This window comes from Branchiostoma lanceolatum, chromosome 14 (genome assembly GCF_035083965.1).
Source record: "Branchiostoma lanceolatum isolate klBraLanc5 chromosome 14, klBraLanc5.hap2, whole genome shotgun sequence".
Classification (NCBI taxonomy): domain Eukaryota; kingdom Metazoa; phylum Chordata; class Leptocardii; order Amphioxiformes; family Branchiostomatidae; genus Branchiostoma; species Branchiostoma lanceolatum.
In genome coordinates this window covers 4,302,030-4,329,524 of record NC_089735.1, presented here as the reverse complement: position 1 = coordinate 4,329,524, position 27,495 = coordinate 4,302,030, and the positions used below count along the sequence as shown (strand labels likewise).

Genomic DNA, 27,495 nt, shown 5'->3' with positions numbered 1-27,495 from the left:
AAAGAAAACAAACGGAGGTGTTAGAAAACACAACAGTTGTTACGTCATGATCTGTAAATTATACCTACCATATCCTGCCTACACATGTAACGTTACAGTACTGGAGCCGTACTGGAGCATTCTGGTCAAAAACACTTTCCTAGGCTAGCCCGGGTGAGCCAGCGGTTACTAGATCTTACTACGGAGGATGGCACCCAGGCTATTCCTAGGCCCTTCAACCGGAAAAAAACACAACTTGTTAAACGAAATTGACTTCACTTCATGATAATTAACGTTACATTTGGGTCGTACGCTGGGTTTATGATGTAACGTCAGTGCGTTTTGTCACTGTATCTATAAATATTTCTGCTATGCTTACTTTTGAAGGTGGCCATTTTTCGTTACCATGTCCACTTTTTCTTTATTCTACTCTAAGTCTCTTTACAATTTCTCTCACCGGACTCAATGCCATCAATACATGATGGAATGCATAGTGCAAACAAAATCATTCGTTGCCAAAGTCAAATCCTACACAACAAAGGAGTAGACAGATCTAGTTATCTCTTTCTTTTGTTTCTTTTGACAAACACATCGTGTCCCTGTCAACGGTAAGGTTTGGGAGTGTGCGCGGTATATGTAACGTCATACACATCCTCACGACCAACAGTAGAAATGCAGAAATTTCGTATCCTGCAGAACCAGAAATGACCGCTAGACGTCCCCATTGTCAGGGGAAGGTGGCCCTTGATGACCGCGTAGATGTTGTACTTGTATCCTTGTCACCCGGGGGTAGAACCTGTGTTCTCAGTAGAACCTGTATTAACTTTCATGCTAAGACCTAAGCATGTTGCTTCATTTGCACCGGTGGAACGCCGTGATTCGTTACGTTACATATATTAAACTTAAGTTCGTGGGTCAAACCAAGGCCTTTGCTTGAAATCTTTGGGCCACGCGGTAATAAGTGACTTATGGCGACTCAGCATGAACAGTGAGTAAACTAACGACCGCAGAGAGCCATGGCGACGAGTGGGGAAGTGCCGCACGATGGCGGGACCGTGCCCGAAGAGACTGGTGCCAACCCTCCGTCGGAATCTGGCAGAGACCTTCCTCAGGTAAAAATGTTATCTCCTCCGTTCAATATATCCACTAGTCATAGCAGTAGGAAGAGACAGCCCTTAAAAGTGCAACGCATGGTCCTGAAAGAAAAGGCTAGCGTTATTTACTTAGTGTGGGTAGTAGTAAATAATATGTACCATATTTTCACTGCTCGAATCAATTTGTACACATGAAATTTGACGCCAAACGACTCGAACTATATTGAACGTATTTCGAGCACAATGACCATTTGTAGTACCAATGAGGTTAAAAAATAGATGCCGAACAAAGTCTCTGGGTACTATCAGAACTTTTCAGGCTAGTGTTCATATGTCACTCACTCACTCCCTCCCATAGCTTACATGTATATAGTTCACATGTCAGCAGTAGCTTTATGCCATGTGTATGTGTTCCTTACGTATACACTGATGATATCTATTTTCTCTTCTATGACTTTTACCCTACCGACTAAGGTTAAGTAAGTAGACCTAATGAGGTCTTCGCAAACAAATATTCAAATTAAAGTAAAAGTCGAGGGGGCGGGGCCTGTCACAATGTACTTTGTCTCAAAACAAGCCTTGCCGTGGAGCTCTCCAAGTAGATGCGCTGCTCTGAATATTTTTGGTTAGCTTCAGCTTTTTATGTCTGAGTGAGGTGGCAAAAGAAACCTACTTTCTAACATAGCTTGAAAGTTCATCTGTGTTGGTAGAAATCATTCTGAAACAAGTTTTAACAGTTATTTCCAACACAAAAATTGGATTACCCAAATGTTCGACTGTACGACACCAGTCTTTGTCAAGGATTGAGCAATCCGCTACTCTATGATCCACTGCTCACCGAGTCGCGTGTGTATCTGCATAACGTGACGTCATCCCAGCGGTGGATTGCTCACTCCTTAACAAGGACTGGTGTCGTACAGTCGAAAATTTGTGCTGGAAATTACAGTTGTTTCAGAATACTTTCTAACATATGTTGATATTTCACCACAGAGCAAGCTTCAGTGGAGAATCCAGCAGATCCTCAATCTGAAGAAGTACGCGAGAGACTACCGCGTCATCAAAACTGGCTGTCTGGTCCTGGCCTGGATAGCTATGGTGAGAAAATAGCTAACCAGCCTGGACGATGGAATGATTTCCAGTTCCATGAGGTTTCTATTGCTGAAAGTAAATGAGGGGGATCAGCCGGAATGGGGAGAAAAGTTTGCTTGCCAGACATTTTCTTATTCGTTATTTATTTGCCAGAACTTTCAACAACAATATTCTCCCGGGCCCCGAAAGAAGTCTTATTGAATAATGTTGCACACCTTCCCTTTCAACGTTCGTGTAATATAACCAGCATTGACTACAAGACACTTTTGTGCACCCAAAATTTTTGACTGTGATTGTACCAGTGCACCTAGTCATTTTTGTTGGCTACAGGGTAGAGGTACTATTGAACACAAGTATACGGAATATTCTTGTAATTCTAAGTATGATAAAAAGCCGCAATATAACCTGTGATGTACTTTGTACTTCAGATTTAAGTTCTTAAAAGAGACGGTAGGGTTTGTAAATATGTTTCGCTGAAATTCTACTTTGTTTTATGTTGTGCACCCAAAATTGTTTTGTGCACCTACATTTTAGGTTATACCAGTGCGCCTATCCGTATTAAGTAATGCATTACTTAAAATTGTGTACTGAATTGTCTCTAGTATTTTATTGTTGTATTTCAATGCAGTTGTAATGTTAAGTGTTCCGCAACATCAGCTTGGCTGCCTGGCGTTCCATTATGTATTGTCTTGTTGCAATTTTTAATAAAGAATAAAGAATCCCCATAATCAAATTTCGAACACTGAATCTCTTTCTCCCCGTGAAAGGGACTTTACCATCGCATGGTGGCGCCCACTCTGATCGACCTGAAGGATCGGCTGGGCGTGAACTACGAGGAAATCTCGCGAGCTTTGCTGTGCCACACTGTCGGCTACTTCCTCTCCAACATGGTAGGGGGCGTCGTCGTCGATCTATACCCAGGTACTGTAATTCACCTTATCTTCACGGTAGCAAAATTTCACGGTGTAAGGAAAATGGACATTTTCACTGAACTTTTAACTTCACGGTGGCGGATTTACAGAACGGATGTGTGAAGGAATCATAAATAATAACAACAGGTTTTTTCACGGAGATGATAAGTTCACGGTACAGGGGTGACAGTGAAAACGTACAGTGAACATAGAGTTACAGTGAAAGAAACAAGAATTACAGTATGTCCAAGGGTCACAGGCGCCCGGCCGGGTAGTTTGCGGGAAAAAAAAGTCACGATATAAAAGACAAGCAAAACTCACAAGGAGTAAACAAAATACTGTAAATACATTGAAGTTCGCATGGTTTTATTTCGCGGTAGGGAGAAAATGGAGTGTTAGCGGTGGTTTTAAGTTCGCGTTTGAAACAATAGTAGCGCTACAGTCATAGGTGGGAAAAAAGTTTTGCGATGGTTTCAAGTTCGCGCTGAAGATTTCACCGCGAAAACCGCGAACATAAAACCACAAAGAACATTTCTGTATTCACAGTAGTCACCCATGCGTACACATTGTGTTTATTTCTTGATATACGTTTTTATTTTTTCGTTCCCGGGCCCCGGTTTGGAAATGTGGCCCAAGCATTCTTTGAGAATTTATGAAGAAAAGGATGATTTTGTAACCGTTTTGTAAGCTAGCGCTAAAATATTTATGGTGGATTTTTTGTACAAGTTTCTCTACCGGTCTGCTGCAGGTCTGGTGGACATGGTGATTGCTTCTTCCCTCCTGTCGGCAGGGATCGGCTCTATCGGCACGCCCTGGTCCCGCTCTCTGACGCTCACCGGCTTCTGTAAGCTACTCACAGGGTTCGGGCACGGAGCCACTGACGCGGGTACGTCAGACACTGCACAACAAGGCCAGTGACGTGGATGTGTTGTAACGTTACATGCACATTATTGAACTGTTTTGTGACGGAAAAGCTTGTCGAAGATCATTGTCGACGATATCGATTCTGACATTATATCACTGTCGCATAAGATAGAGATTGTGCGACGTATACGTAGATGCATGCACGTGAGTAACACTATCGTAAATAATGGATACGAATCTAGATCTACGCAGCCAAGTCTTTTATTCACGCCGACGTTTCGGTGACCGTCTGTCACCTTCCTTAGGGCAATCCAGCTACAGGTGTCGCTGTTACAGATGCGGACCCAACCGTATCTGCAAGCTGCCTATAGCTGCAGTGCACTAGTGGCAAAGTGAACCAGTCAGCATTGCCATATGAGAAAGGTGACAGACGGTCACCGAAACGTCGGTGTGAATAAAACACTTGGTTGCGTGACTTACCACTATTCACGGATGTCGTAAATTATGTTTTCAATATTATCAGTGCCTGTTGATATCTTATCTACATTGTACTTATTCTTACAGCTGGTACTGTGACGGTGATCCAGCTTTGGGGGGACAACTCTGCGCCTGCGCTCCACATCATCCACATGGGGTACCCGTTCATCGCGCTCTTCGTCCCCTTCATGGCACAGCCGTTCCTCTCCCGGCGTCCAGAAGTCAACGGCACGGTCACCCCTCCCCCTCTCACCGTAGAGGAAGCCTGGCGGACGTCCAGGATCGAACAAGCTTACCTCATCCCCACATTCGTGTCCTTTGCCGTCTCTGTCGTCTTCTTGTCCTTCCATTTCTACTTCTCCCCAAAATACCAGCCGGATCTTGTTCGTCCGGATTTTCTGGGTTGCTTCAAATCGAAGAAAAAAACTGATCCGGACGCTTCAGATCCGGATCCGGAAGCGCAGCCGTTTTGGAGACGTTTCCTGTCGTGTTGGAGTTCCTTCCAGGGACTTTTCTCTCCCGGCAGGTGCGTGAAGGGAGAGCCTGTTCTCGGGTCTTTCTATGTCGTCCTGTTGTTCCTGTTCTATCTGGTGTACCTGTCTGGGGAGGTGAGTCTGTTTGAGTACCTTTTTGCCTACAGTGTGGAGAGTGGACTCTTTGACAAAGACGGCGCCTCTCTGGTGTACTCTTGCTTCTTCCTTTTCTTCCTCCTGGGCCGAGGGTTCGGCGGGTTCGGGTCCCACTGGGTGCCGGTGGGCCTGCTGATCGGAGTGTCGCTCTTCCTGCTCCAGATCGTCGGGATCGAGTACTCCGTGTGGGGAGTTAACGACAGCACGGTGTTCTGGGTGCTGACGTGCGTGGCCGGGTTCTGCTGCGGCCCGGTCTTCCCCGCCTGCTCGGCCTGGGCGAACCACTACCTGGACCTGACGGGTGTCCTCGTCGTGGTCATGTTCGTCGGAGCGTCTTTCGGCAACATGATCGGCACCTACGCTACGGGGTACTTCTTCGAATACGCCGGGATAGACTCCATGTTTCACGGCCACATCGGCTACATGGCGATCACCATCGCGGTGTTCTTCACCATGCAGTTCTCCATGTCTGTCCTGTTCAAGGACAGGATGCAGAGGGCGGGGGAGGAGGAAGAGGATGAGGAACCAGAAGTTGAGGCAATCACGAAGGTCTAGAGTGACATGGAAGCTACTCTCCAAGCACAGAGGCTTCTTCTTGGCGTCTTCAGTTTAGACCTTTTTGTCGGGCTTTCTATCAAATTTGTTAGGTTTTCTCCTGGTTTGACTGGCGGACAAGAAGACTCCGACAAAGTAGAAAGCCCGACAAAAAGGCCTAAAAAGACGCAGACAAGTCTTAGCCGAACCTCTTCTACTCTGGAGAGTAAAGGGAAGCTTCAGTGACGCCACAAAAAGTACGGTGACTTTCGTACGGCCAACTACAAACTACAGAATAGAAATCTTCTAAACCATTCTAAACCAGTAGCCAGACTGAATCATAAATGATTGCAATAGTTTTTTTTCACGGTGATGATAAGTTCACGGTACAGAGGTGAAAACAGTGAACATAAAGCGAAAGAAACAAGAGTTACAGTACTAGTATTTCTTTCCAGTTTTCTAGTTGTAAAATGGCATGTATGTTGAATAAACATTAACGTTGAATTGTAGATTGCACTTTAGGCTGACTGATCTTTTCATGATGCACACATTGCAGAGAAAGTTAGTCCAATGGTGGCCGACGTTACGCAGCAACCTGTGGCTTACAACAACTGCGCGGGTGCTTAAACTGTAAGGTGCTCTTCGGATGCCATACTTTTTCATTCTCCTTGAAATTTGATTAGGGGTCACCAGTAATTCACATAACGCAATTCCTCCTAAGACGGCTTCAAGTGTGTGGCAGCACCGGCCGGGAGCGGAGCTTGGGTAGCGGACGGAAGCTATAAAAGCCTGGTACTCAGGCTAAGTAAAAGAACCTTTCATCAATCCAAAATTGGACTGTACAGCCATCTGAAAACCCATGATATCGTCATCACCCAGAACAATGAGTAAGAGAGGAAGCCCAAACATCTGACATCCTACAAGAAAAAGTGGTTTATGTATAACCCATCTGTTATTCTTATGTTTTAGTTTAATGACGATAGTCTTTATTTTACATTCATGTACAGACATACAAATATGAAAGTCGTAATAAAGTACATGTAGTGACAAGACTTCTAATACGAATCTACAATATAGGTTCTGCTTCATATGATCAGTTCTTGTCTCTGAGTGATGTTAAGAAGATAAGTTGAGATGGGTTATTTTAACACATAGAATGGTCAAAACGTAAAAGAAAAATGACTTTCTCAGTACTAGCCATAGATTCGAAGTGAGGAGACTTTCTTGTACTAGTAATATGCATATGATTAAAAGAATATATATATCGTTACTATATAGATGACAATCTACATGTACTATAAAGTGGGCTTCGTATTCTACCTTATTCAGCGGCTCCATGTGCAAAGGGTAATTCAAGCTTAGTAAGTTTACGCAAATATTTGACTTGACGGGATGGAACATTCGCAAAAAGTCGAGACAGGTACACCCAAGGTGTTCCTCTGTTCAACCTGCTTTTCGCAAATCCTCTTGCAGTTCGTACTTATTTCACAAGTCGGCGCTGTGTACAAGGGTCACGCCCGTATGAATGACGCGTCCGAACGTGTGCTTCCGGGATTGGTCCACTTGTCCAACCTCTGCCACTCGTCACGATGAAAATTTAATTTCAAACGAATTGTTCTCGTCCAGTAGACGGTGTACCATTGCGGTAGTCTTCACAAACAACTAGAGTCTGTGGAACTGGCATTCTGTAAGCAAGTTTTCTGTCAGAATGGCAGCTACGGCTGACTGTAGTGCGTTGTTGTTGCACGTTTCTTTTGTTTTGGTGTTGTTGTTTACCATCTGTGCCCGTGCACAACAAGAACAGTCTCTCGGTAGTATCAAGTTCTCCGGTCCAGACGTGAACAGTGAAGAGTCCGAGTCTATGCACATGCCGGACTACTTGAAGTGTGACGCCTGTAGGATTATAGCTTACCAGGTGAGGACAGGTGTGTTCTACATGTGTGTGGACAAGCTTGTACAGGTGTCGTGTACAAGTGTGTTATATGGGTGTGTGGTCAAGTGTGTTGTTGTGCATGTTTGTTCTATTGGTGGGTTAACAAGTGTGTTGGTCAGTTGTCTTTCAAAGGTGTGTGGTCAAGTGTTGTACAAGTGTGTTGGACAGGTGTACTTTACAGGTGTATTGTACAGGTGTGTGGTAAGTGTGTTGTATGTGTGTTGTGCATGTGTACTTCACAGGTGTGTGGTAAGTGTGAGAGCATATCTTTAGAAGACCTTTATACATGTTACATGTATATGAAAGAAGACATGTTTCAGTTCTCGAAATTAGACTGCAGGCACTGAGCTGTTATATGTAGTCTATGTACTGGAAAAATGTCCTTGGAAACAGCCAGGATATGAGGTCACTTGACGGGATAGCAGACGTTTCATTTGTCATGACTTGTTGGACTGATGTTTTTTTTCTTCTTCAGTTTACAGAGAAACTGAAGAAAGTAACCAAGAAGCGAACGAAACCCCTGAGTGAGTCTGAGATCATCGATACATTTGAGGAGGTGTGCGAAAGCTCCTGGGATGAGTGAGTATTACTTTTTAGAACAACTTGCATACATAATACAAACAGACAAACAGTTCAAAATGATTTTCTACCCTGGTCAAGGTGTTATTAAACCTGAAGTTCATCATGAAGTCAATTTTCTTGGTCAAAAATTCACTGTTTTGTTTTCTTCCTCAGCTATGGCATCAAGGAGGTTGATGGTCTGAAGAGGCTGTCTGGTGCTGGGCTGGAGACAAAGGACGTACCTGGAGTCATGCAGGGAGGAGGGAAGTGGCCGTTCAGGTAAGGAAACTCATATTAGTGCATCATGGTAGAAGGAAAGGGAAACCCACCGCCTTATGAGGCAGTGGGTTGTTATCGACTGTCTCTTAGTCACAGTGACCATTACCATAGCTGCCAACTAGGCTGGCTTCCATGAGGCAAGGTTTTCTTCCCTCGTGTCAGCAAACCCTCGTTCATGGATCCCTGGTGTGGCTTATCCTGTATTAATTATGCACTTCTCATCTTTTTCACCGCAGACATGCTAATCTTGTATGCCATTGAAGATGACGGAATGGCCATAGCAACAAGATTCTGTCAAATAACAGAATTATGGGCATTGGAGAAAACCCTGATCTTTACTTCTGTTGCAACATTACATGCACCAGAGCATGAGCAATTATGGTATCAGGGCTCAAAATTCATTTTTGGAAATAGGTGCACGGGTGCACCCAACCAAAAAAATTAGGTGCACAGAAATAATTTTGGGTGCACCACAACATAAAGTTGAATGTCAGCAAAACATAAGTACAAAGTTTAACGCTCTTAAGTCAGTTAAGAAATTCAATCTGTAATTCTATAGCTAACTTCAAAATTTCAAACAAGTATAATACATAAAAAAAAGTATAACTGTTACAAAAGGTTATTTTGCTTTTTCTGATACTTACATTTCAAGAATATTCTGCATACTAGTGTACAATAGTACCTTTACCCTATAGCCTACAAAAATATCTAGGTGCACCAGTGCACCCACAGTCAAAAATTAGGTGCACAGCTCCAATTTTGGGTGCACACAGGTGCACATGCACCCACTATTTCGAGCCCTGGGTATAGAATATCATAAAATAAAAAAGATGGTAATATCAAAAAGCCTGCTGTGGAATTCGCTATGGAAGATGATAGACTACTCTACAGTGTTTCAGTCCAAAGTGCAAATTCTTTGATCTCCTCAGGTTGAAGGAGATGTGCTACAGCTACGTGGGAAATGAAGGAGAGGAAGAGCTGTACGACGTCTTTAAGAGCAAGACAACTCTGGAGAAGTTCTTGTGTAAGGAGGCCAACGGACCCTGTCACCCCAAGAATAAGAAAGTCAAGAAAACGGAGAAAGACAAGGAAGAATTGTGACAACATCTACATGAAATAAAAATGAAATCTGGTGTTACTTACTCATTTGTGCAGAAGTGCCTGTCATGCCTAGCACTCAATTTCCCACCAATAAGAGACTATTGAATGTTTTTAATATACAATCATTTATTTTGATGCAATCCCATGGAGACAGATATTCAGAGGCTCAGGAACCTTAGTAGTTACCGGGGTATGTCAAAAATTTTGAATAGTGGGAATCAGTTAATGTTAAATATTGTGAATTAAACTACAAATTGAGGGGCAGATTCAGATTCGAAATGTGCAATCAATTAGGTACATATTATCAACACTTTTTTTGTTTTTGAGCAGAAGATTATCCGTTAAATGTCTCGAATGGGATCAAATGTACCCTGGAACATATTGTTTATGAATGCACCAATCTGCAGTTTGTGAAATGATAATGTTTATTGAATGTAAAATGTTTTCTTCTGTAGTTTTGCCTTCATCAATTTTAAATGTAATACATGTAGTTTGATTTTTGCATGATAGCTATCATTGAAATGTAGAAGTTAGCCACTGTTATGCATGTATGTGTGTGAAACGATATATTAATTCTTATTACAAAATGAGACTTAACGTTACCCAACAAGAAAACTTTGCCTAAGATTTGTATTGTAGAAAAACTTCAATGATGACTGTTTTCATATTTCTATCACCCAAAGGCACCTGTTATATGTACTAAGTAACTTTCTTTTGAAATAAAAGTAATTCAAGGTGGAAGATGGCTGTTAACTTGTTAGTCCTCACTGAAAAGGCAACATAATGGTGGGTTACACATGGACCAGAGAGTTTCCTTAACACAGTTACATTAATCATGTTCTAGGATATGGAAAAAAATGTTGTGTTAACAGTTTTAACAGTGCACATAAAAAAAAGTTTTGCAAAAGAAAGGTGCCTTCATTATGAAATCTACATGGTCAGGAGGGATGAGAAAAACTCAACACACAGAGTATGGTATAGCTTGTTCTTTCACATCATTCTACTTTGACTTTGAAATTGACTTCATCATTCTACGACATGAGCATCCATTGTCCGAAATTCATTTTTTTTTTCAATCTAAAGCATATATTTTCTCATTTGCAGCTGCTTTCTTCGATTTACAATAAACGTCATCCATATAATCAAATCAACATTAGCAGTGCAGATGTCAGTTTTTCATTCTGCCGCTGGGCGGCGCTGTGCAGCCAAACAAAGACTTCCTGCAACAGTTGGGATCTCACCCTGGGAACGAGAACGCACACTTGTTCGGACCAATCAATTCCGCATCACGTGACCTGGGAGTATCATGGAGGACTCGAGTCGGGTTGGGGTGTTTGGATTTGTCTGATTTGTTTGGTGACTTTCAGGCAAATTAGCGCCTTCTAGAGTAATCGTTAGGTAGGATCAGGTAGGGAAATGCTTTCGAACGTTCAGGTAGAAGATCTGTTTGTTTGGAGTGCGGAATAAATCCGGGAGAGGCGTTTTCCCGGGCAGGACATAGTCCAAACGTTCAGTTCCGGCTGATCATAGCACCGAAAAATTTGGCATCGGAACCGGCCCGATCGATCGCAATGTTTCCGACTCAAGGTATGTAAATATTTATATTTTTGGGCGTGAATGGCAACGTAAGACCACGTGAGAATCCTGGCAAGAAGTCTGCAGATCTAGTTGTTGTGAGAAACGTTTTGTGGACTGTACGTCACGGGTTGAGACCGCTAACACTGTAGCCGACTCCCCTGAGTGACAACCGTACAAACTGTCGACTGCTGCCGCCCGTGTCTCACGACAAGGGCGGGCTTCTTACCACCTTTTCAACGCCTCACAGCCAAGACCTTTGATCTAAGAGTAGTATTAATCCCAACAACACTCCCTGTTGTTCTTTCTTGAAGTAAATTTGATCTTTCTGAGCTAAATTTTGCCACAACGCCTGTCCCGCGGGACGGTGGTCAGTGCTGAGCTCAGTTTGTACCCGAGCTGTCAAACTGTCGTCTGCAGCAGTGAAACATGTCGCCAGCTGAACATGTCGGGTCAGAACTCTGCCAGTCCGGACAGACTTCAGTGTGTTCAAAGGCTCAAAGCTCGCACGAGGTCCACGACACTTGGTGTGTGCCGAGTCTGTCTGCAAATAAAACCCCGGGGATCAGGTTTGGGATCAGGGATATTTCAACCCGCAGGCAGCGGTTCTATTCCACCCACTTGTGGGACGAAACGTGTTGCCTCCGGACAAATTTTCTAACCTACATCCATCGGATTTTTGTGGATCGGAAACAAATAATCCTTCAAATATTACGTCACTATTGTAGCATCTGATTTGCCACCAGAATTGCTTGTATACAAACAAAATTGTGGTGTGAATGTATGTGTGTAGCAGTGTTGTTGTAAATTATGTTGTTGTTGTTGTTGTTGTGGGGGGGGGGCAGGTGTGGTCGATTTCGAAATCTTGTAATCACTTTAACATCGGTTGGGTGGAGAAAGTAATACAGGTGGTTTAAGTCCCTTTTGACCGTTGAACACACATTTGTTAGCCAGAAGAAAATTGGCCTACAGCTAGAGAAGTCATCTGCAATTTTTATTTCTTTTTCCAGGAAATTATAATTATGTCCGACTAACGTTAACACACTTCTGTAAAGTCTTGATTTCCACAAAAGCCATCATGAACACTTAAAACCAGTTACTCTGTAATGTGATATTTGATCCCACCATTGCCCCAGCCACCACCCAACACTTACCCTGTAATTATAACCTGCTCCAGGAGGATTTAGTGTTTCAGGTCTACTTTTTAATTTGTAGACATCGGGCAATCTATCGACCCCAGGTGACATCACACTAAATCTTACTCTCTTCCTTACAGGTGCTCTGAATGGACAGTGACAGAAATAGGCCAGGGAAACCATCTACAGTGCAGACCCAAGTCTTCCTCCTGAACACAGTACTGTACACGGGAGAGTTGTGCTCCCAGCAGCGTTTCCCTCTGACCAATCAAGTTAAAACTTTAATGACCAGAATGGGAGGGGAGCCAAGGCTACTAGCTCCCGCTATCGATCGTTGTCTGGATTTTATTCCCGGCTGGATTTTGCTAGGAGATCACTAGCTTTGGTGCAGAGCGGTCATCAGCATTAACTCCTGCTCCAAAGTACTCTTCTAGAGAGTATTGATTGATTCTGAAGTGCCGTCCGCCAGCGGGTGATCGCCATGGCATCCTACGTTGACAGACAGCTTCGGAAGAGCCTCATGACTCCGCCCAACGAGAGGACTCCCCAGGTACTAAACAACAGTTGTTTAAGTTGATCAATTTCTCCATTGATAAAGATATATATAACAGTGCCTTTCTTGGGTGGTAAGAAAGGTGATGTGAGGTCACTCAGTGGTCAGGCCTCAGGGACAGTAGTAGAGAAGGTCAGCCGACTAGATGAGATTCACCTGTTGTAGTCTCACACAGACGTGCAGCAATTTGTGAACTGATGGCACAGATCAGCTCAGATGACTTCCTATAATGACAGAGGTTCGTTGGAATTTGAGATGTAGTTAGGGACAGGTGGTTTGTAATCCAGCTGCTGGGTCATATTCCTCACATTGGTTAGGGGTTTGATTCTCGCCCTACCCTTTAGTTAGAAGAAGATACTAGTAGAAGAAGAACTTTAGTGCGCGACAATTGTAGTAGGTACAATGTATGGCAATTTGTAGATACAAAACAATTGGCTATTTCTAATATCTAACAATTTCAAAGAACTAATCTACAACATGAATAACAATGGAGACAATCAATCTAATAATGTGCATTCCAATAGTGGGGTTCTGATGGTACAGATCAGCTCAGATGACTTCTTGTTATGTAGATGACAGAGGTTCGTTGGAATTTGAGATGTACTAGTAGTTAGGGACAGGTGGTTTGTAATCCAGATGCTGGATCATATTCCTCATGTGGGTTTGGGGTTCGAATCCTGCCCTAGGAGTTCTGAACCATGATACACACACTGGTTCCAGGTGCCAAGAAGAAAGGGTTACTGTTACTGCAAGTGTTATATACTATAGTTAGCGCTGATCGCGTGTTCTCACATTGTGTGATGTTTTGTAGCCCTGTCCCTATGGTATTCTTTTCAGTCATGTGATTTTCTCCATGGGCTGAGAGCAAGATGTATTCAAGTCTGGATGCAGAGAGAGCAAACAGCATTACACCATGTCAGGTTGCTCCTATGTTTAGAAGTGCAGAGAACAGTGAAGCCTTCTCTACAATATCATTCCTTCTAAATCACAGTATCCAACATTCCTACATTCATTGATACCAAGAAGGTTATATAGACTGATAGGCTACTCAACTAGTGTCGTGATATTGCCATTTCTAAAAAAAAAACAGAAGCGCTGCCATCAGATCTGGGTAGCAATTGGAAAACAGCATGTTTTAACCAGAATAAAAAAGAAATATTGAAACGCGATCTCAGGAGCTTGCTAGGAGGCTACACCATTCCAAGACTCTCCTTTATGTAAGAAGGAAAATAAACAGCCCACCCATGACTTCACTCTAACCTTGGAACTTGACCCTCTCAGTGAGATTGCGTTGTGATGTATCACCAAGAGTAGACTCCTACTTTGTTCCCAAGGACAGTAACGGATTGCCTTTTTGTCAAGGTTCATGAAAAAAGACACAAGGAAGTCATATATGCTCACCCTAGCTAGTGCCAAAGCTGTAAACTGTACGTAGTACAGTAATGGGTTTGGTAATCTGAAAAATAAATGTTTGCCTGTACATTAGGGATTGTGGTGCTTTTGGCAGGTGGAAGTCTTGTCTAAAGTGTGGCATCTGACATTGAGTTCGGTTCATAGGAGGTGAGCCTAACAAGAACACAAGTGCTTAGAATTAAGACTAGCCTGAAGTCACTTCAAAAGAATGTCTTCTTCAAGTTCTTGATCTCTTAATCATGTGTCTTGCTGATCCATATCCATTTTTTCCCTTCTTTTGATAGTCTATCTTTGCTGTGATAAATGTTGAAAGAAGTCTGTTATGGTCCTGCCACTGAAATGAAGATCAGTACATCAGACACAATGACAAATGGGACTTGTGGCCAGAAGATGCTCTCCAAGATTGTAGCTAGTGGTTGTCAGTTCTTAGATTACAGGAGGATGTTTTGTTTATTTGAAAGGTCTGGTAAGGTTACATAGATCAGACCACTCAGAGGTAAGGGATACCAGAATGGATGGACTACTGGGTTAGGAAGCTTTGCCAGTCTTGCAGCTCTTTCTCATTCTTTTGCCAAGTTACATGTTGTATCATGTTACAATCTGTCTAGATCCAGGGCTTGAAATATTCTTCAAGTCCAAGCAGAGGTTTCGATCGGGGGAATAGTTGTGGCCGGGATTTTTTACACTCTCCTCTCCTCTCAGAACAGGAATGTTAAAAATCCTGACACTCCTAGTCCTACCCCACTTGACGGAAAAGTCTGCTTGGAGAATAGGGTTGAAATTGGCCTTATTGGGTGCACATGCACTTTTGAATTTGTGCACTCAAAATTGGATCTGTGCACCTAAGATTTGACTCTGGGTGCAAATAGATATTTTTGTAGGGTTACCTACCCTAAAGTATAAGTATATACAATATTTTTGACATTCAAGTTCAAAAGAAATAGTACAACCTTTGTTGTATCAAAGTTAGGTATAGAATTTCAGATTCCACTTCTGAAGAGAGGCAGTAAGGTTTTTAATTTAGTTTTGCTGACCACGAAGGTACATGTACATTGTGAAAAGATGATCAGTTGTTTTTGATGACAGTTTGACTTGGTAGCCAAAATGTATAGCTAGGTCTGTGACAATTGGGAGGGTGTACACAATTACACCAGACAGACAACTGTTTGGAATAACTTGCATAATTGCATACCAAACTGTAGTACCATTGGTTGGTTTTCCCGCCATTTGGTGTGTTTTTGTTTAGTGTTGCCTGGAGGCAGTTGCAGAGGTCAGACAGAAAGGTCACGGAAGCCCCACGGTGAAAGGTCTGGTACAAAAAGGGGTTCTATTCCCATGGCCTGCTATTCAGAAACAAAACACATCCGCCAAAATACAGGCTGTTAGCAGATGTAATTGTTAGTTTTGCCCATCCTTATGTGTTATCTTCTCTTCTGGTCTCTGTAATGTTTGAAAAATTACAGGGAATGTTTTTATTTTTAAACCCTTTCTTTAGAAGTGCACAGTACCCTTCTCTGTCCCTGGTAGCATAATTAAGTAGGTGTAATGATATTACTGGTATGGAGAAAAAGATGAAAGGAACCTGAAAAAAAGTAACAAGCTTGTGTGATTGGTACTTGCATGTGTAATAACAATTTTCAGACATGAATAGTCATACAGTATGTACAAGATAAAAAACATTTTCTTATTTTATTTTATGCTACATTTTCTTATAGTAGCATCATCTGGAACTTTTGAGCTATTGTTTAACATTTTGAGCTGTTTGAATTTTCCTGCTAATAAAACAAGAATTTTTTTTTGTTTTCCTCTTCGATTTTTGAGACAGTTTTTGTTATATATGCACTGCCTAATGCACTGCATGAAATACTGAAATACATGGGTAAAGAGAGAAAAACACAATTTTTACACATTTTGTGCAGTGAGTGATGTTTTGTAATCGTGGATCTTGATATCAAGGTACTTTTTATGAATAATGAAATAGAAATGTTGAAATGGGCTATAAATATCTTTATGTTTGACTTACAGAACAAATTTGTGCAGAAGAAAACTCAGCTCAAACACTCCCATTGTGTCAAAACGCATTCAGTGACCCATTTAAAAACTGGTGTTGAAAAATTTATGAGCCAGAAAAGTGGTGTCCAGTGTGAGTAGATTTGTCTGTAGGTGTGAAGTGGACCATCATAAATCAGCTGATGTCTGTGTGTGTGTCAGGTGATGGTTGTACATAATTAACTCCTCCAATGTAACGAGTTGTGCGGAAAACCTTTTGGCATGATTAGGTTAGTAGTCCCCTGGCTGTCTGGAGCACACTCACATTCCAAGTGTACCCTAAAAGGGGTTGTTGTAGAAATAATTTTTACCTTCGCCAAGAAGGTCATGTTTTTTGTAGTATTTATATGTCTATCAGACTCCATGTATCTTTGTGGTATAGCATCAACTTGATATGTGGTTAGGTCTTGTGCTGTCGAAGATTTTGGGCCCCCTTGCTGCTTTCTTGGTACTGCAGTAGAACTTCCGGTTTTGATATCTCGTGTCCGATGTAAGCTTTTGTCAGGATTTTTGTTCATTCATTTCTTTCAAATGATGAAATGTTCAATGCTGTTTGGCAGTCAACTTTGATTCAGTCTTCGTAGATTATGATAAACATAAGTTTACACTTTACTGTTACAAATGACAACAAAAGGTAAAGCAGTCATCCTCAATTGAGCTGAATCATGATGATTATTTAAGTAGCTCATGGTAGTGCAATGCAGCTTTGCTACGCATATTTAGCCAAGTACACGGGTCACCCCTACTCTTCTCAATAAGTGTGTCGGTTCTGTTAGGTGCAGAGGTTTGATGCTTGAGGCTTATGCCTACTACTACTAGTACTAGTAGTATTAGTAAAGCTCCCTCATACACGGGGCCGCCGGCTTTGGATCACCATCTGAAATGATGAATGCAATCCTTTCAAACATGCCCGAGCTGAGTTTGACCCTAGACCGAACTTGGGCCCAAAGATCCACTGAATTTGATCCAGATGGCGAAGCAGGGGGGTTGCCTTGCCATTGGTACATGGACAAGCTCTGGTATAGAATTGGTTACATGTATTTCTGATGTAAGCTCCTGTAGATATCTTTGTTTCTTTGCACTTATTGTCATGCAAAAGAAACGCCATTAATACCATTACCTTGTGGGGTCTAGTGCATCAAATGTTTCTACTTCCTTACTTGTGAATAGGATAAGACATCTATTGTGTGTTACTGAGCAAATATCCCCAGTGTGAGACCACAACTGGTTCAATGGATGACAGAGAATTTCCGGTCAGGTTTCTGAATGAATGCCATAGAAAATCTCTCTCCCAGCTGTTTCCAGTGCAGAGGTATTGTTATGCAGTTTCATTCATGGCTGAGCTGACTGGTATTGACTGTCTTTGGGTCAGCCTTGTCCTCTTTCTGTGGACATAGCAAATCCCAGATGTCCAGTTTTGACCACCAGCACACAACGCCGTTTTTACACTAGACCTGTAGATCAGTTTAGGCCTGACTTTGTTAATCTTTCCTGTTGACTTGACTTGACTTGACTGTTGTCCTCTAGCAAGAAAGGTGTAGGTCACTAGGTGGTATGAAAAGATGTCTTAGAAGAAGCAAGGAGGTTTTATATAGAAGGAGAGCGGACGAGCTAAGTCTCTATTGTACTATGCGTGTAACGGGTGTGAAAAGTCAATGTCGCGTCAAGGTGCGAATTACCCCGATATGCATACACCCCACGCCCAGCTTGGCGACTTTGCTTTGTTTTCACGGGTGCGACCAAGGAGGCATAATGACTCTGTAGAGCAACTTCGATCTTTTTTTCAGCAGTTACTTTTGAGGAGGACTTTGAAACATTTGAGTTACAAGAATGCAACGTGGAAGATGATCTCTCTAACGGCGAGAATCAAAGCACTATGTGGCAACCAACGCTGCCGCCGGCAGCCGCGGTACATTTGATTGCGAAGTCTGTGAGAATGTATACAAAACCGCCAGATGGCTTGAAAAACACAAGTCTTAGAGAACAGTATTTTTTAATGTGCATATATGCCGACTGAGGAGAAATTACAAACTTAGCTTGACTTGGCTCGCATTACCCTGGAGCCCAGACTAGTACCGGGTCGCTAGCGATTTCCTTCGGCGGCGGTCCAAGAACTCAGCCCGACCGGACTAGACTCCCCCGATGCGCTAATTACGGCATCGGCGGGCTTGGAGCTTTCGGTCGCCGAAGGGATTGGGGGGAAGGAACCGGCTAAAGAAACGAGCTATAAAAAGGCCCGATATACAGTCTGCATCCCAGGGTAGGCTCGCATACACCTTCTTGAAGTTCTTCTGTAAACATGCCAATCGGGAGCCGAAATATATCGGCCTAAAAGTCTCCTAAGGAAACACATAGCTATCCAAAACATGACCGAAGAATCCATGGATACGAACCAAGGACCTCCATGCACGAAAATCATACAAAAAGTCACTCCCAGGTGCCGGAAAATCTACCCAGGTTCCGTTGACCAAAACAACAAATTTGGAACGAGGACCCCTTCAGCTACTCAGAAAAAACGAAAACTTACCAAAGAAAAACGATACAAATTTTTTGTGGCAACATGAAATATAGGTATGAATCTATATTTTTGACGCTAAAAAACAGAGACTTGTCAACAAAAATGACCAAAAACTCGCCCTAGTTCGTCGCACGGTAAAAATTCAAGTATCCAGATGACCGCCATTTTGTCCTCGATGGAATGATGACGTCAGCCGAACCCTACCGGGTGTTCCAAATAAGGAAATCGTCGGAAACCCGAGGCATCTCGGCTGCCGGTCGGCTCAAGCTCGGCACGTGTGACGTCATGCCGAAGCTCCTTTGCATAGAAAACCGCGATTCACGCATCGGTTCAAAGACGGCGCCGCGCCAGCTATACACAATGGGTCGCAGCGGGGCGAAACAAAAGGACCCAGCGGGGCGCTAGCTCGTCCGCTCTCCTTCTATATAAAACCTCCTTGGAAGAAGGTAGTGCTCTCTGAGTACATTTCCTTCTTTGAAATATTGGTTTGTTAAAGTGCTCTACGCTTCCACCTGCCATGATATTGCCATGTGATTGTGAACTTCTATCTAATGAACAGAAAGAGCCCCATCATATTCGTCATACGGTAGAAAACAGGGCATTTTTGGGACAACCATGCATGTGTCATACAAGATTCGGCTGCCTTGTTATGGAAATTAATCTACAAGCAGATCTTTCGGTGGCAAGGCCGTATCAAAAAGGCCAACCACGAACCAGTACCAAAAGCCGATAGATCTGCTTGGAGATGAAAATGCTGCCTTACATTGCTACATCCTTGTCAGCGGTTGATTCTGTCACACCAAGGAGGCTTGGTCACACTCACAGCCTGCTTGAAAATTCTACAGCCTGCTTGAAAATCGTAAGATGGTCTGTGACGAATGTGAGTTAAAACTGCCAACGATAGACCTCAATTTGAAGCACATGCGAATTTTATGGAGAACACTTTATTGCAACATTACGACAAATTGTGCAGAACATTGCTCAAGGTTGTATGCCCACAAGGCAAATGCACTGTGAATGACTTATAAGTAATGGTTTTAGCAATAGGTATTGGCACATACTTAGGTACAAGCTCATTACTGATTCTACCTCATAATCACTTCCATCCTTTGGCCTTTATACTACCGTATTATAGCTTATGGTAAGAATGTACCGAAAGAATTGAAGACGGCATTTGCATACCTAGACTAGCTGCCATTTCCTATTAGTACAGGCCCTTTTTCACAGTACATGTATGTTTGTTTGTTAAATAACGACCTAAAGTTTTATGAACTATCGATTAAAATGTGTATTTACTGGTCCATAGTAGAATATTGATTTTTCAGATACTGAACAGACATGGCCCATTTGAAAGTTCCCAATCTACACCTAGTATCTAAGGGTGGAAGGTTGCTTCTGAAAAATAGAGAACATAGTCGATGTTTATGCAAAGACTCTTACCTACCAGAAAGTTGAGACTTGATTATACATGTAGTTGGTGTACATACGTTCAGATTTGTATACAGGCTACTGCGAATAGGGAAGTGACCTTTGAATCTTCTTCATTCCTTCTCCTTTCATGTCTTTGTGTGCCTTTTGTTATGTATGCTAACCTGTCTGACCAGAGCAGAGACAGCTGAATGTATTTGTCACAGTGGAGAAAGACTTCCTTACAAAAGAGGGATTAGCCTTACCAGCATCATGGGGTAATTATAAAGCCTAATTTATATATTATAATCACCCTTGACAATGTAAAGATTGTTCTTGAGTGAGGGAACTGGTTAAATGCTACTTTTAACTTCCAACAGAATTGTCACAGATTTTTTTTTGTATCACTGAGTTGGTTGTGAGGTTATTTCTTAATGTTGGTAAATCTCCTAACACTTTCATATTTTGATAGAAGTATGAAATTGTGATGTAATTGGATGAGCATAAAAAAAGAAGTGTTTTCAACCTTATAATTTTGCTGTATTTTTATCAGTGGCATCTTCGGATAAAAAGATGAAATTACAATTTGCTTTGTTGAACATTAAAAAAGAAATATTTTCAACCTTCAATTTTGTTGCATTTTTTTAAATCCATGTCACATTTTGAGGAATAATTTGCTTTCATGAACATTAAGAAAGAATTATTTTCAATCTTCAGCTTTCTTGCATTTTTATTTTGATAAAAGATGAAATTAGAATTTGCTTTGATGAACATTAAAAAAGAAAGAGTTTCAACCCCATAATTTCGCTGCACAGTTTTATTGCACTAAATGCCATCCTGATGAAGTATAACAAGGTAGATGTCCATTAGTAGTGCACGTAATTTGAACTCTGTCTGAATTTGAAAGATTGTTGATGGGGAAAATGACATTAGTGCCTCGGCATTCCTTCTTCATTTCCTCACAAACCAAATTAAGCCAGTGACTTAACGAACGCTTGTCAGGCTTCAACTTGGCTTCTAAGTCTACCGATGGTAACATGGGGAATTCTAAGTGGGTAGGTTTAAAGGTGATGTCTCCGTAAATCAGACAAAGTTTTTTAACACTCACACTAAGTACTGAGGAAATTTGCATCTGTGTTGGAAGGAATTTAACGAAGTACGGGTATATTGAAAATGACAGATATCAGCAAGAAATTGACTACTCTTTGATTCATAAATTTTTACGCCAAATTTTGCCTATTCCGAGCTCATGTGTGTGTGTGTGTGTGTGTGTGTGTGTGTGTGTGTTATGCCCTGTGTAGGTTTAGGGTGTCCCTTGCTAGAAAGGGACGCTCCCCTGGCGGAAACGCTGGTTCGAAGGTGATTAGCGTGAATGCTAACGAGGCCAGGTAGTGGTCAGACTGTAGCCAACGCTATTTACTCTTTTACACATTCCTAAGGTAACCAATGCCTGTGTTTATGGTCTATTGTGCACTGGTATGTTTATGGGCCTTGTGCACACAAGAAGTGCATAGTAAGGACGAGATGTTCCAAACGGGACCCTGTAGCTGCTAACGCTAGACGTCGCTGGCTTATGTAAGTGTCATGGTCATTTCGAGTCACTTACTTGGTATGTATGATACTTTATGTCTGACTATATGTCAGTATTGAACACTTTTGTCATAAGTCATAAGCTTTGGGATTGCTTCAGTGTCACTGTTTCCCATAACAGTCTGTTCGGGCAAAACTGTCCACTGTCACTCTACTTGAAATGGCAGAAAGTTGAAGATATCTTTCAAGAGTATCATCATACAAGGAAGTGATCCATCTAAAAGTTGCAGAAATTGTGAGATTTGGGTCCTCTTACCATCATTGCAGGGACAAAAATCTAAAGGAAAGTATGCCTTGTCAGAAGGTACTAGATAAAGTGTGTGGAGTTAGTGACCTCTCTTCCTTGGTAACAACGCGATGCCTTAAGATTGGTAGATTTCCTTGAAGTTGATGTGTACATGCAGACAAACTTGTTAAGTATTATTATCAGGGGTTCATCTAAATCAGGGAAGAGGGGCGCTGCACCCTCTTGTTTCAGCCCAGCTCCCCCTTGTCAAATTCAGATTTTAGCTTAATAAGAGCATACAGCCTTTACTCAGCAATGGACTCTTCATAGATACATAGAATTCGCTCCCTCGCCTGTGTGTGCTCCCTCTTGTTCAATTTTTCTAGAAAAACCCCTGATTATAACACATAGATAGTTGGTCATGATGTAAGGCACAACCTATAACTACTATTGGCTTGAACTCAAGTTTAGAACCTATCTTTGGTATGATGTGGGTAAGCAAATATTTTGGTTACCATATAGATACATCCGTCATAGCGTACTTCCTTTCTGACGTAGATGTAAATTTCGACCTTCGACCTCTTCACAATATTTGAATGAGGACTTTATTGGGTCTAGCTGCTTATAGAATTATTCTTCTGATTTTAACTAAATGTATGTGTATGGAGTAATCTATGAATAGCCGTGTCTGAACATTTCAGAGCACACCATCCTTGAAACATGGCAACCATGTTTGTCCATACCGTTGTAGGTAAGATCAAGAACGACATGTTTGTCTTAATTGGTAACCTTTAATTTAAAGCCTTTAAACCAAACTTACAAACATTCCTGTGCAAGGAAACTTGTGATATAATCTAGGTCAAAGTGACCCAGTTGGTTAAATCTTAGTCATAATATTTAATTGGCATTGTCAAGTTTTATCACTTGACACTTAGAATTGCAAAATTTATTTTCTCAACTCCGAGAGCGTTATGTTGGGAGCTTTACATCTTGATGTTAGACATTTTAATTCTTTATCACTATATGTCAGTCTTATCCAATTCTCGTAAGAATTTTAGTATAAAAATATTTGCTCCCCTTGCTTAGTTGCTGAAAGAAAATTGGTGTCAATTTTCTATCTTTCTCTGTTTTGCTTTCTGCACTAATTGTAGGAATGCTGGTGTGTTAACCTTCAGTTCAAAGGAAATGCTTGTACCAGACACAAGTCTGCATGTTAAGTCCAATGGGACATGCTGGATTCTCTGCATGCATGGTACAAGGAAATATGCAGTCTCCCTGCATAATGGAATACCTGTGTACTTAAGAGACCACCTGTCAGTTGGATGATACCAAGTCATCAAGTGTCAAATAATTTTTGTGTCAATGTTTTCATAATTTGTCTTGCCTTAGCCACGCTGTCACATCAGGGCCTGGAAATCAATTCCTAAGAAGAGAAACAATATGGTGTCCATGCAGTCAGTTGTGAGGGGCATCCAGATGGCAAATCGATCAACGTGGATAATCGTATCTACTGAGTACTGTTCTGAATTTGAAAGACACTACATGATACAGCATCTGCTACCCCTGTATTGCATGCATTGTCTAGTACCATGCTATCTTAATCAGCCATATTCTCATCTTAATCTAGCTATAGTCCCATGTAGATAACTGCACGCTCTGCTCTTTTCTTGTTTATTCGACTCAGCCAGTTTTACTAAAGCTGTGAGCTACACCCCCCCATCTCTTCTCAGCCCCCTCCCCAACCCCCCTACTTGTACCAGTATAGATTCATTAACCTTGGTGGTGGCATTCTTTCGTGGTCCGAGTAAATATGTCGACGGTTTTTGCAGTGTTTTATGTTTTCGGTTGAAACAATTCTGTTGTACAGACTACAGTACATTGGAAATGCGGTGGGCAGGTCACTGCGAAAATAGAACCACCTCGAAAGTTTCAAGATTTAAGGTACTCTTTTCCCTTGGCTGTATTATACAATTTGATGCCATTCTTTCCTGTGCATGTTGGAAGTGACATAAGCCTTGGTGCTAGACCCAGACGTGGTGTAATTTGCATGTACGAAGCAGAGACAGGTGGTACCGGTGTACTAATGTCAGTAATGAGGAACAGTGTACTGTGGAAAGGGCAAGCTCCAAGTCCAACACTTAGGAGTGAGGACAGTCTCAGGGCTAGAGTTCATGCCAGGGCTGTTTACATGCCAGTAGTACAAAGTGCAGCTTGAATTAGTATCTAGTCTAACTCTAAGTGATGGCATGTACTTTGGGTTGTTAGAGGTTTGTCCAATTGCTAATACACTGTAAGCACTTGGATAAGTAGATTCAGAACTTAGCACTAGTTCTTTTGTCATAGGACTAATTCTAGTAATAGAACTTACTAATACTATGCAGGATTTCTCAAGCATGGCTGCTAGATTTAATTGTGGCAATATAATATAAAATTCTGTAGTGACACCAGTTGTGCCGCAAGTAGAAGCATCTGGGATATGTGTTTTATACAGTTTCTATACACCAACAGAACGTCAGAGTCAGAAAGACATGTTTCTATAACACCTGTCAGACAGTTGAAAGTGTTATGTCTACTGTGTCTCAGTTTGGTTATACTTTCCTAAGATCTTACTCATATGCTGGTCTTATGTGTAATAATGATATTCCAGTGAACGTTTGGGATTTTCATAATGTTACTCTTGAATTTTGGGGTAGGTTGTTCTGTCCATCTGCTGAGCAAAATATGACACTTTTGATATTATCTGTTATAGTAATATAAGGAAGCAGAAACTGAAGAAGTAATTTAGATAAGCAGGATGGCAATCAGTCAACAAGCAAAAAGAGCTACATTTACTTTCAATCAAATTGCCTCACCTGTTAATGATAGAGTTCAGGACTTGAAAACATAAAGCATGTTGTGGTTCAGGTATTTTTGCAGTGTATCCAAATTTATTATTACAATGTATGTACTCTCCAAGCAGAGGTTAGGTTCCAGCTTGTTCTGGACATCTTATAGGAGTTTCTATCAGGCTTGCTATTTTGTCAGATTTTCTTTTTTTCCACCAGCAAAAAACGTTTAGCTGACAGACGAAAACAAAACCTGACAAAATAGAAAGCCTGATAGAAATGCCTAAAAGACGTGCAGAACAAGCTGGAGCTTAACCTCTGCTTGGAGAGTACCGTAAAATCCCTATTCACATACGCACTTTTTAAACTTTGCAAGCAGGTGCTCCAGGCTGACGCCAAAGTCGGGGTGCGTACGTTAGGAGGGGTTCTTCCTCGGAAAAATCACATATCAGCATGAGAGTATGGTACATCTTCATGCAAATGAAGTGTGGAATGCTACCACACAATCAATCAGTAATAAAGAATAAATAATATATATACTTAAATTGTTTGATACTTTCTATCCAGAAACATTGCGTACATTAGGAGGGGTGTGCGTACGTAGATAGGAATTTTACTGTAGTATACATATATATGCGCCTCTGAACCTTTGCATGGCACCAGATGTGTCAAAACAGCAAAGTTATTGAAGAACGCTGGAGCCTTTCCGGAGGTGGTCCAGACAAGCTATGTTGCACTTAGCTGCAACTTTGTATGACATCATTCAGAAAGAAAGATGAAAGGCTTGCTGTATGTTGGATGAAATGTTTTATGCACTTAAGTATTGTTTCAAAAAGGCATGTCTTCTATCCACATGCTACAACAAGGCCCTACCAATTTTATTCCTTGGTTATAAGATTATTCAAGGAAAGTAGTAAAGCAGGCAGATGAAATAAAGCAAACAAACAAATCACAACTTGAGATAAACACAGTGCAAGGAGCAAAAGCTGAACATTTTTTGAGCGGATTTATTTTATTCTTTTTACAAACTACACTTACAGTAAGTTACACACAACAAAAGAGTTTGTTACTTTTTGGAAGCTTTCGAGATGTTCAACTCTGTCTCTTCTATAACCCGGTGAAGGATTTTGTTCTGTTTGAACCTGGATCCTCCTTTTTCTAGCCCTCGTTATACAGAATTAGAAGCTACATACAAAAGCTCTAGTCCTGAGAACCTCTTCCCATGTCAATATTTGTCCCCTTGTTGAAGTGAAGGCCCACTTATAGACATGTAGAATGGGTAGTGGTCAGGTGTTTGGCATTAGCTGCCTTTGTTTGATCTTCTACAGTAGCAGCTTGGATCTCAAGAGCAGATACCGTACCGAAAGTTGCTTTATGTTATAGCTGGGCTGCGATTATGTTTGATACGGGTGTTCCAGATCGGTTTATATTTTAAGGTGTTGCACAAGTTAGAAGTTGTATTGCTCAGGCTTCCATTGAATGATTTGAACGCACTTTGTGTACACACCGTGCGCCGCTGTGGAAAATTGTAATATCTGTCGATTCAGACGTTGGAATTGATGTTGAGTTGAGGAAACCGAATTATCTCAATTCTGGTGCATTTTGCATTGAAATGTGTGTGTTTTTTCAGGTCGGTATGACATCAATGAAATGCAACACGGTGCATTGCCCTCAGGCTGGTACATCTTCATGATTGTGGAATACACCGTGTTATAATTGTATTTTATGTTTTTTTTGGGCAAGTTTGTCAATTTTGATAGATATGGCCAGAATTTACTATGACTATATAGAAGGTAGAAAATTTGACAATTTTCACTCCCAACATCTGCTTAGAGATTATCTATTAATTCCATTATTGGTAAGGAGATCAATTGTGTAAACTACGCTTTTGTCCCAAGTGAAACACTAAGGGCCAATTTACACACAGCTTGTCTAGATATCTGGACTGCAGATATCTGCCAGGCGACAGCTTTTTTCTGTGTCTAAACAGGAATTTTATGGTCTTAATGAGGGTTTTTTTAGATGTCGGGAAAATTTCAGCCGACCACTCTGAAGCATTCGCCCGACAACTCAGCGGGAGTCCCCGACCGCTCCAGCCGGACGTCTAAACAGAATGTGTCGCGTAGTAGACATCTGGAGGTCGGGGTTCACGCTAGTTTGCATATTTGGCGGGCGATAAAGCGGGAAAACTTCTTAGCATCAAGGACCATTTGTTCCCAAACGGACGACGGACTTCTTTCGTGATGCCAGATCGTTCGGTGGATCGGCCCTCCCCCTCCGCCACGACAAGGGCAGCGAGTAGGAACGCAGCGTTGATTCTGACCGGTCGCTGTCGTCTTCCCCGGTACCTCAAACGCCTCTTACGCTCAACCCTTGCTTGCTGCCTCATGTTTAGCCACACAAGTCAGATAAAGAAAGAATACCATATTCATAATGACGAAAAACACAGGCGGTTCTCCTGCCATTTTGAAACGCACGAGTGCAATCAGCGCGCTGCGTGAGTCCTGCGGTACTTCCTGTCGGTGTGTATAAATGCGTCCAGATATCTAAGGCTCAGATGTCGGCGGATTTTTAGATATCTGAAAAAACTCTGTATAAATTGGGCCTAATCCTGCCGCCATCCGTAGGCAATGCGATCGTTACGTTTACAACTGACGCACAGCAAACACTGAGAATTAATTAACGAGCCCAAATGACGATTGAAAGAACATTTGGTAAATGGGGTGTTCTGAATGGGTGCTACCGCACCTGC

The 27,495-nt window shown here is 41.8% G+C and overlaps 3 protein-coding genes across 12 annotated transcripts in view; all 3 read left to right on the top strand.

Moving 5' to 3' along the window:
* The first annotated feature begins 400 nt into the window (after positions 1-400).
* LOC136448420 (sodium-dependent glucose transporter 1A-like) lies at positions 401-5,876 on the top strand. Its single transcript, XM_066447916.1, has 5 exons — positions 401-1,091; positions 2,064-2,168; positions 2,930-3,083; positions 3,822-3,959; positions 4,502-5,876. The coding sequence occupies exons 1-5, from the start codon at positions 996-998 to the stop codon at positions 5,596-5,598; spliced, it is 1,590 nt and encodes a 529-aa protein (XP_066304013.1). The 5' UTR covers positions 401-995; the 3' UTR covers positions 5,599-5,876.
* A 1,201-nt stretch (positions 5,877-7,077) lies between these two features.
* Positions 7,078-10,192, top strand: LOC136448419 (marginal zone B- and B1-cell-specific protein-like). Its single transcript, XM_066447915.1, has 4 exons — positions 7,078-7,492; positions 7,986-8,089; positions 8,246-8,350; positions 9,280-10,192. The coding sequence occupies exons 1-4, from the start codon at positions 7,286-7,288 to the stop codon at positions 9,449-9,451; spliced, it is 588 nt and encodes a 195-aa protein (XP_066304012.1). The 5' UTR covers positions 7,078-7,285; the 3' UTR covers positions 9,452-10,192.
* A 539-nt stretch (positions 10,193-10,731) lies between these two features.
* LOC136448417 (rap guanine nucleotide exchange factor 2-like) overlaps positions 10,732-27,495 on the top strand; it is a 95,132-nt gene continuing 78,368 nt past the window's right edge. For 8 of the 10 annotated variants that reach the window (XM_066447904.1, XM_066447909.1, XM_066447907.1 and 5 more), the window contains exons 1-2: positions 10,732-11,038; positions 12,303-12,712. In XM_066447904.1, the coding sequence (XP_066304001.1) occupies positions 12,644-12,712 (69 nt within the window). In that variant the 5' untranslated portion in view covers positions 10,732-11,038; positions 12,303-12,643. Of the gene's footprint in view, positions 11,039-11,367; positions 11,554-12,302; positions 12,713-21,619; positions 21,712-27,495 lie in introns of those variants that run through there. The other 2 variants (XM_066447903.1, XM_066447910.1) reach the window with 2 other exon arrangements.

What these genes read in the sequence shown, in the direction of transcription:
- LOC136448420 (XM_066447916.1), top strand. Translation starts at nt 996, where the DNA reads ATGGCGACGAGTGGGGAAGTGCCGCACGATGGCGGGACCGTGCCCGAA. An exon ending in CGTCGTCGATCTATACCCAG is followed by an intron (nt 3,084 to 3,821) that starts GTACTGTAATTC and finishes GGTCTGCTGCAG; the next exon opens with GTCTGGTGGACATGGTGATT. An exon ending in GCACGGAGCCACTGACGCGG is followed by an intron (nt 3,960 to 4,501) that starts GTACGTCAGACA and finishes TTATTCTTACAG; the next exon opens with CTGGTACTGTGACGGTGATC.
- LOC136448419 (XM_066447915.1), top strand. Translation starts at nt 7,286, where the DNA reads ATGGCAGCTACGGCTGACTGTAGTGCGTTGTTGTTGCACGTTTCTTTT. An exon ending in TGCGAAAGCTCCTGGGATGA is followed by an intron (nt 8,090 to 8,245) that starts GTGAGTATTACT and finishes TTTCTTCCTCAG; the next exon opens with CTATGGCATCAAGGAGGTTG. An exon ending in GGAGGGAAGTGGCCGTTCAG is followed by an intron (nt 8,351 to 9,279) that starts GTAAGGAAACTC and finishes TGATCTCCTCAG; the next exon opens with GTTGAAGGAGATGTGCTACA.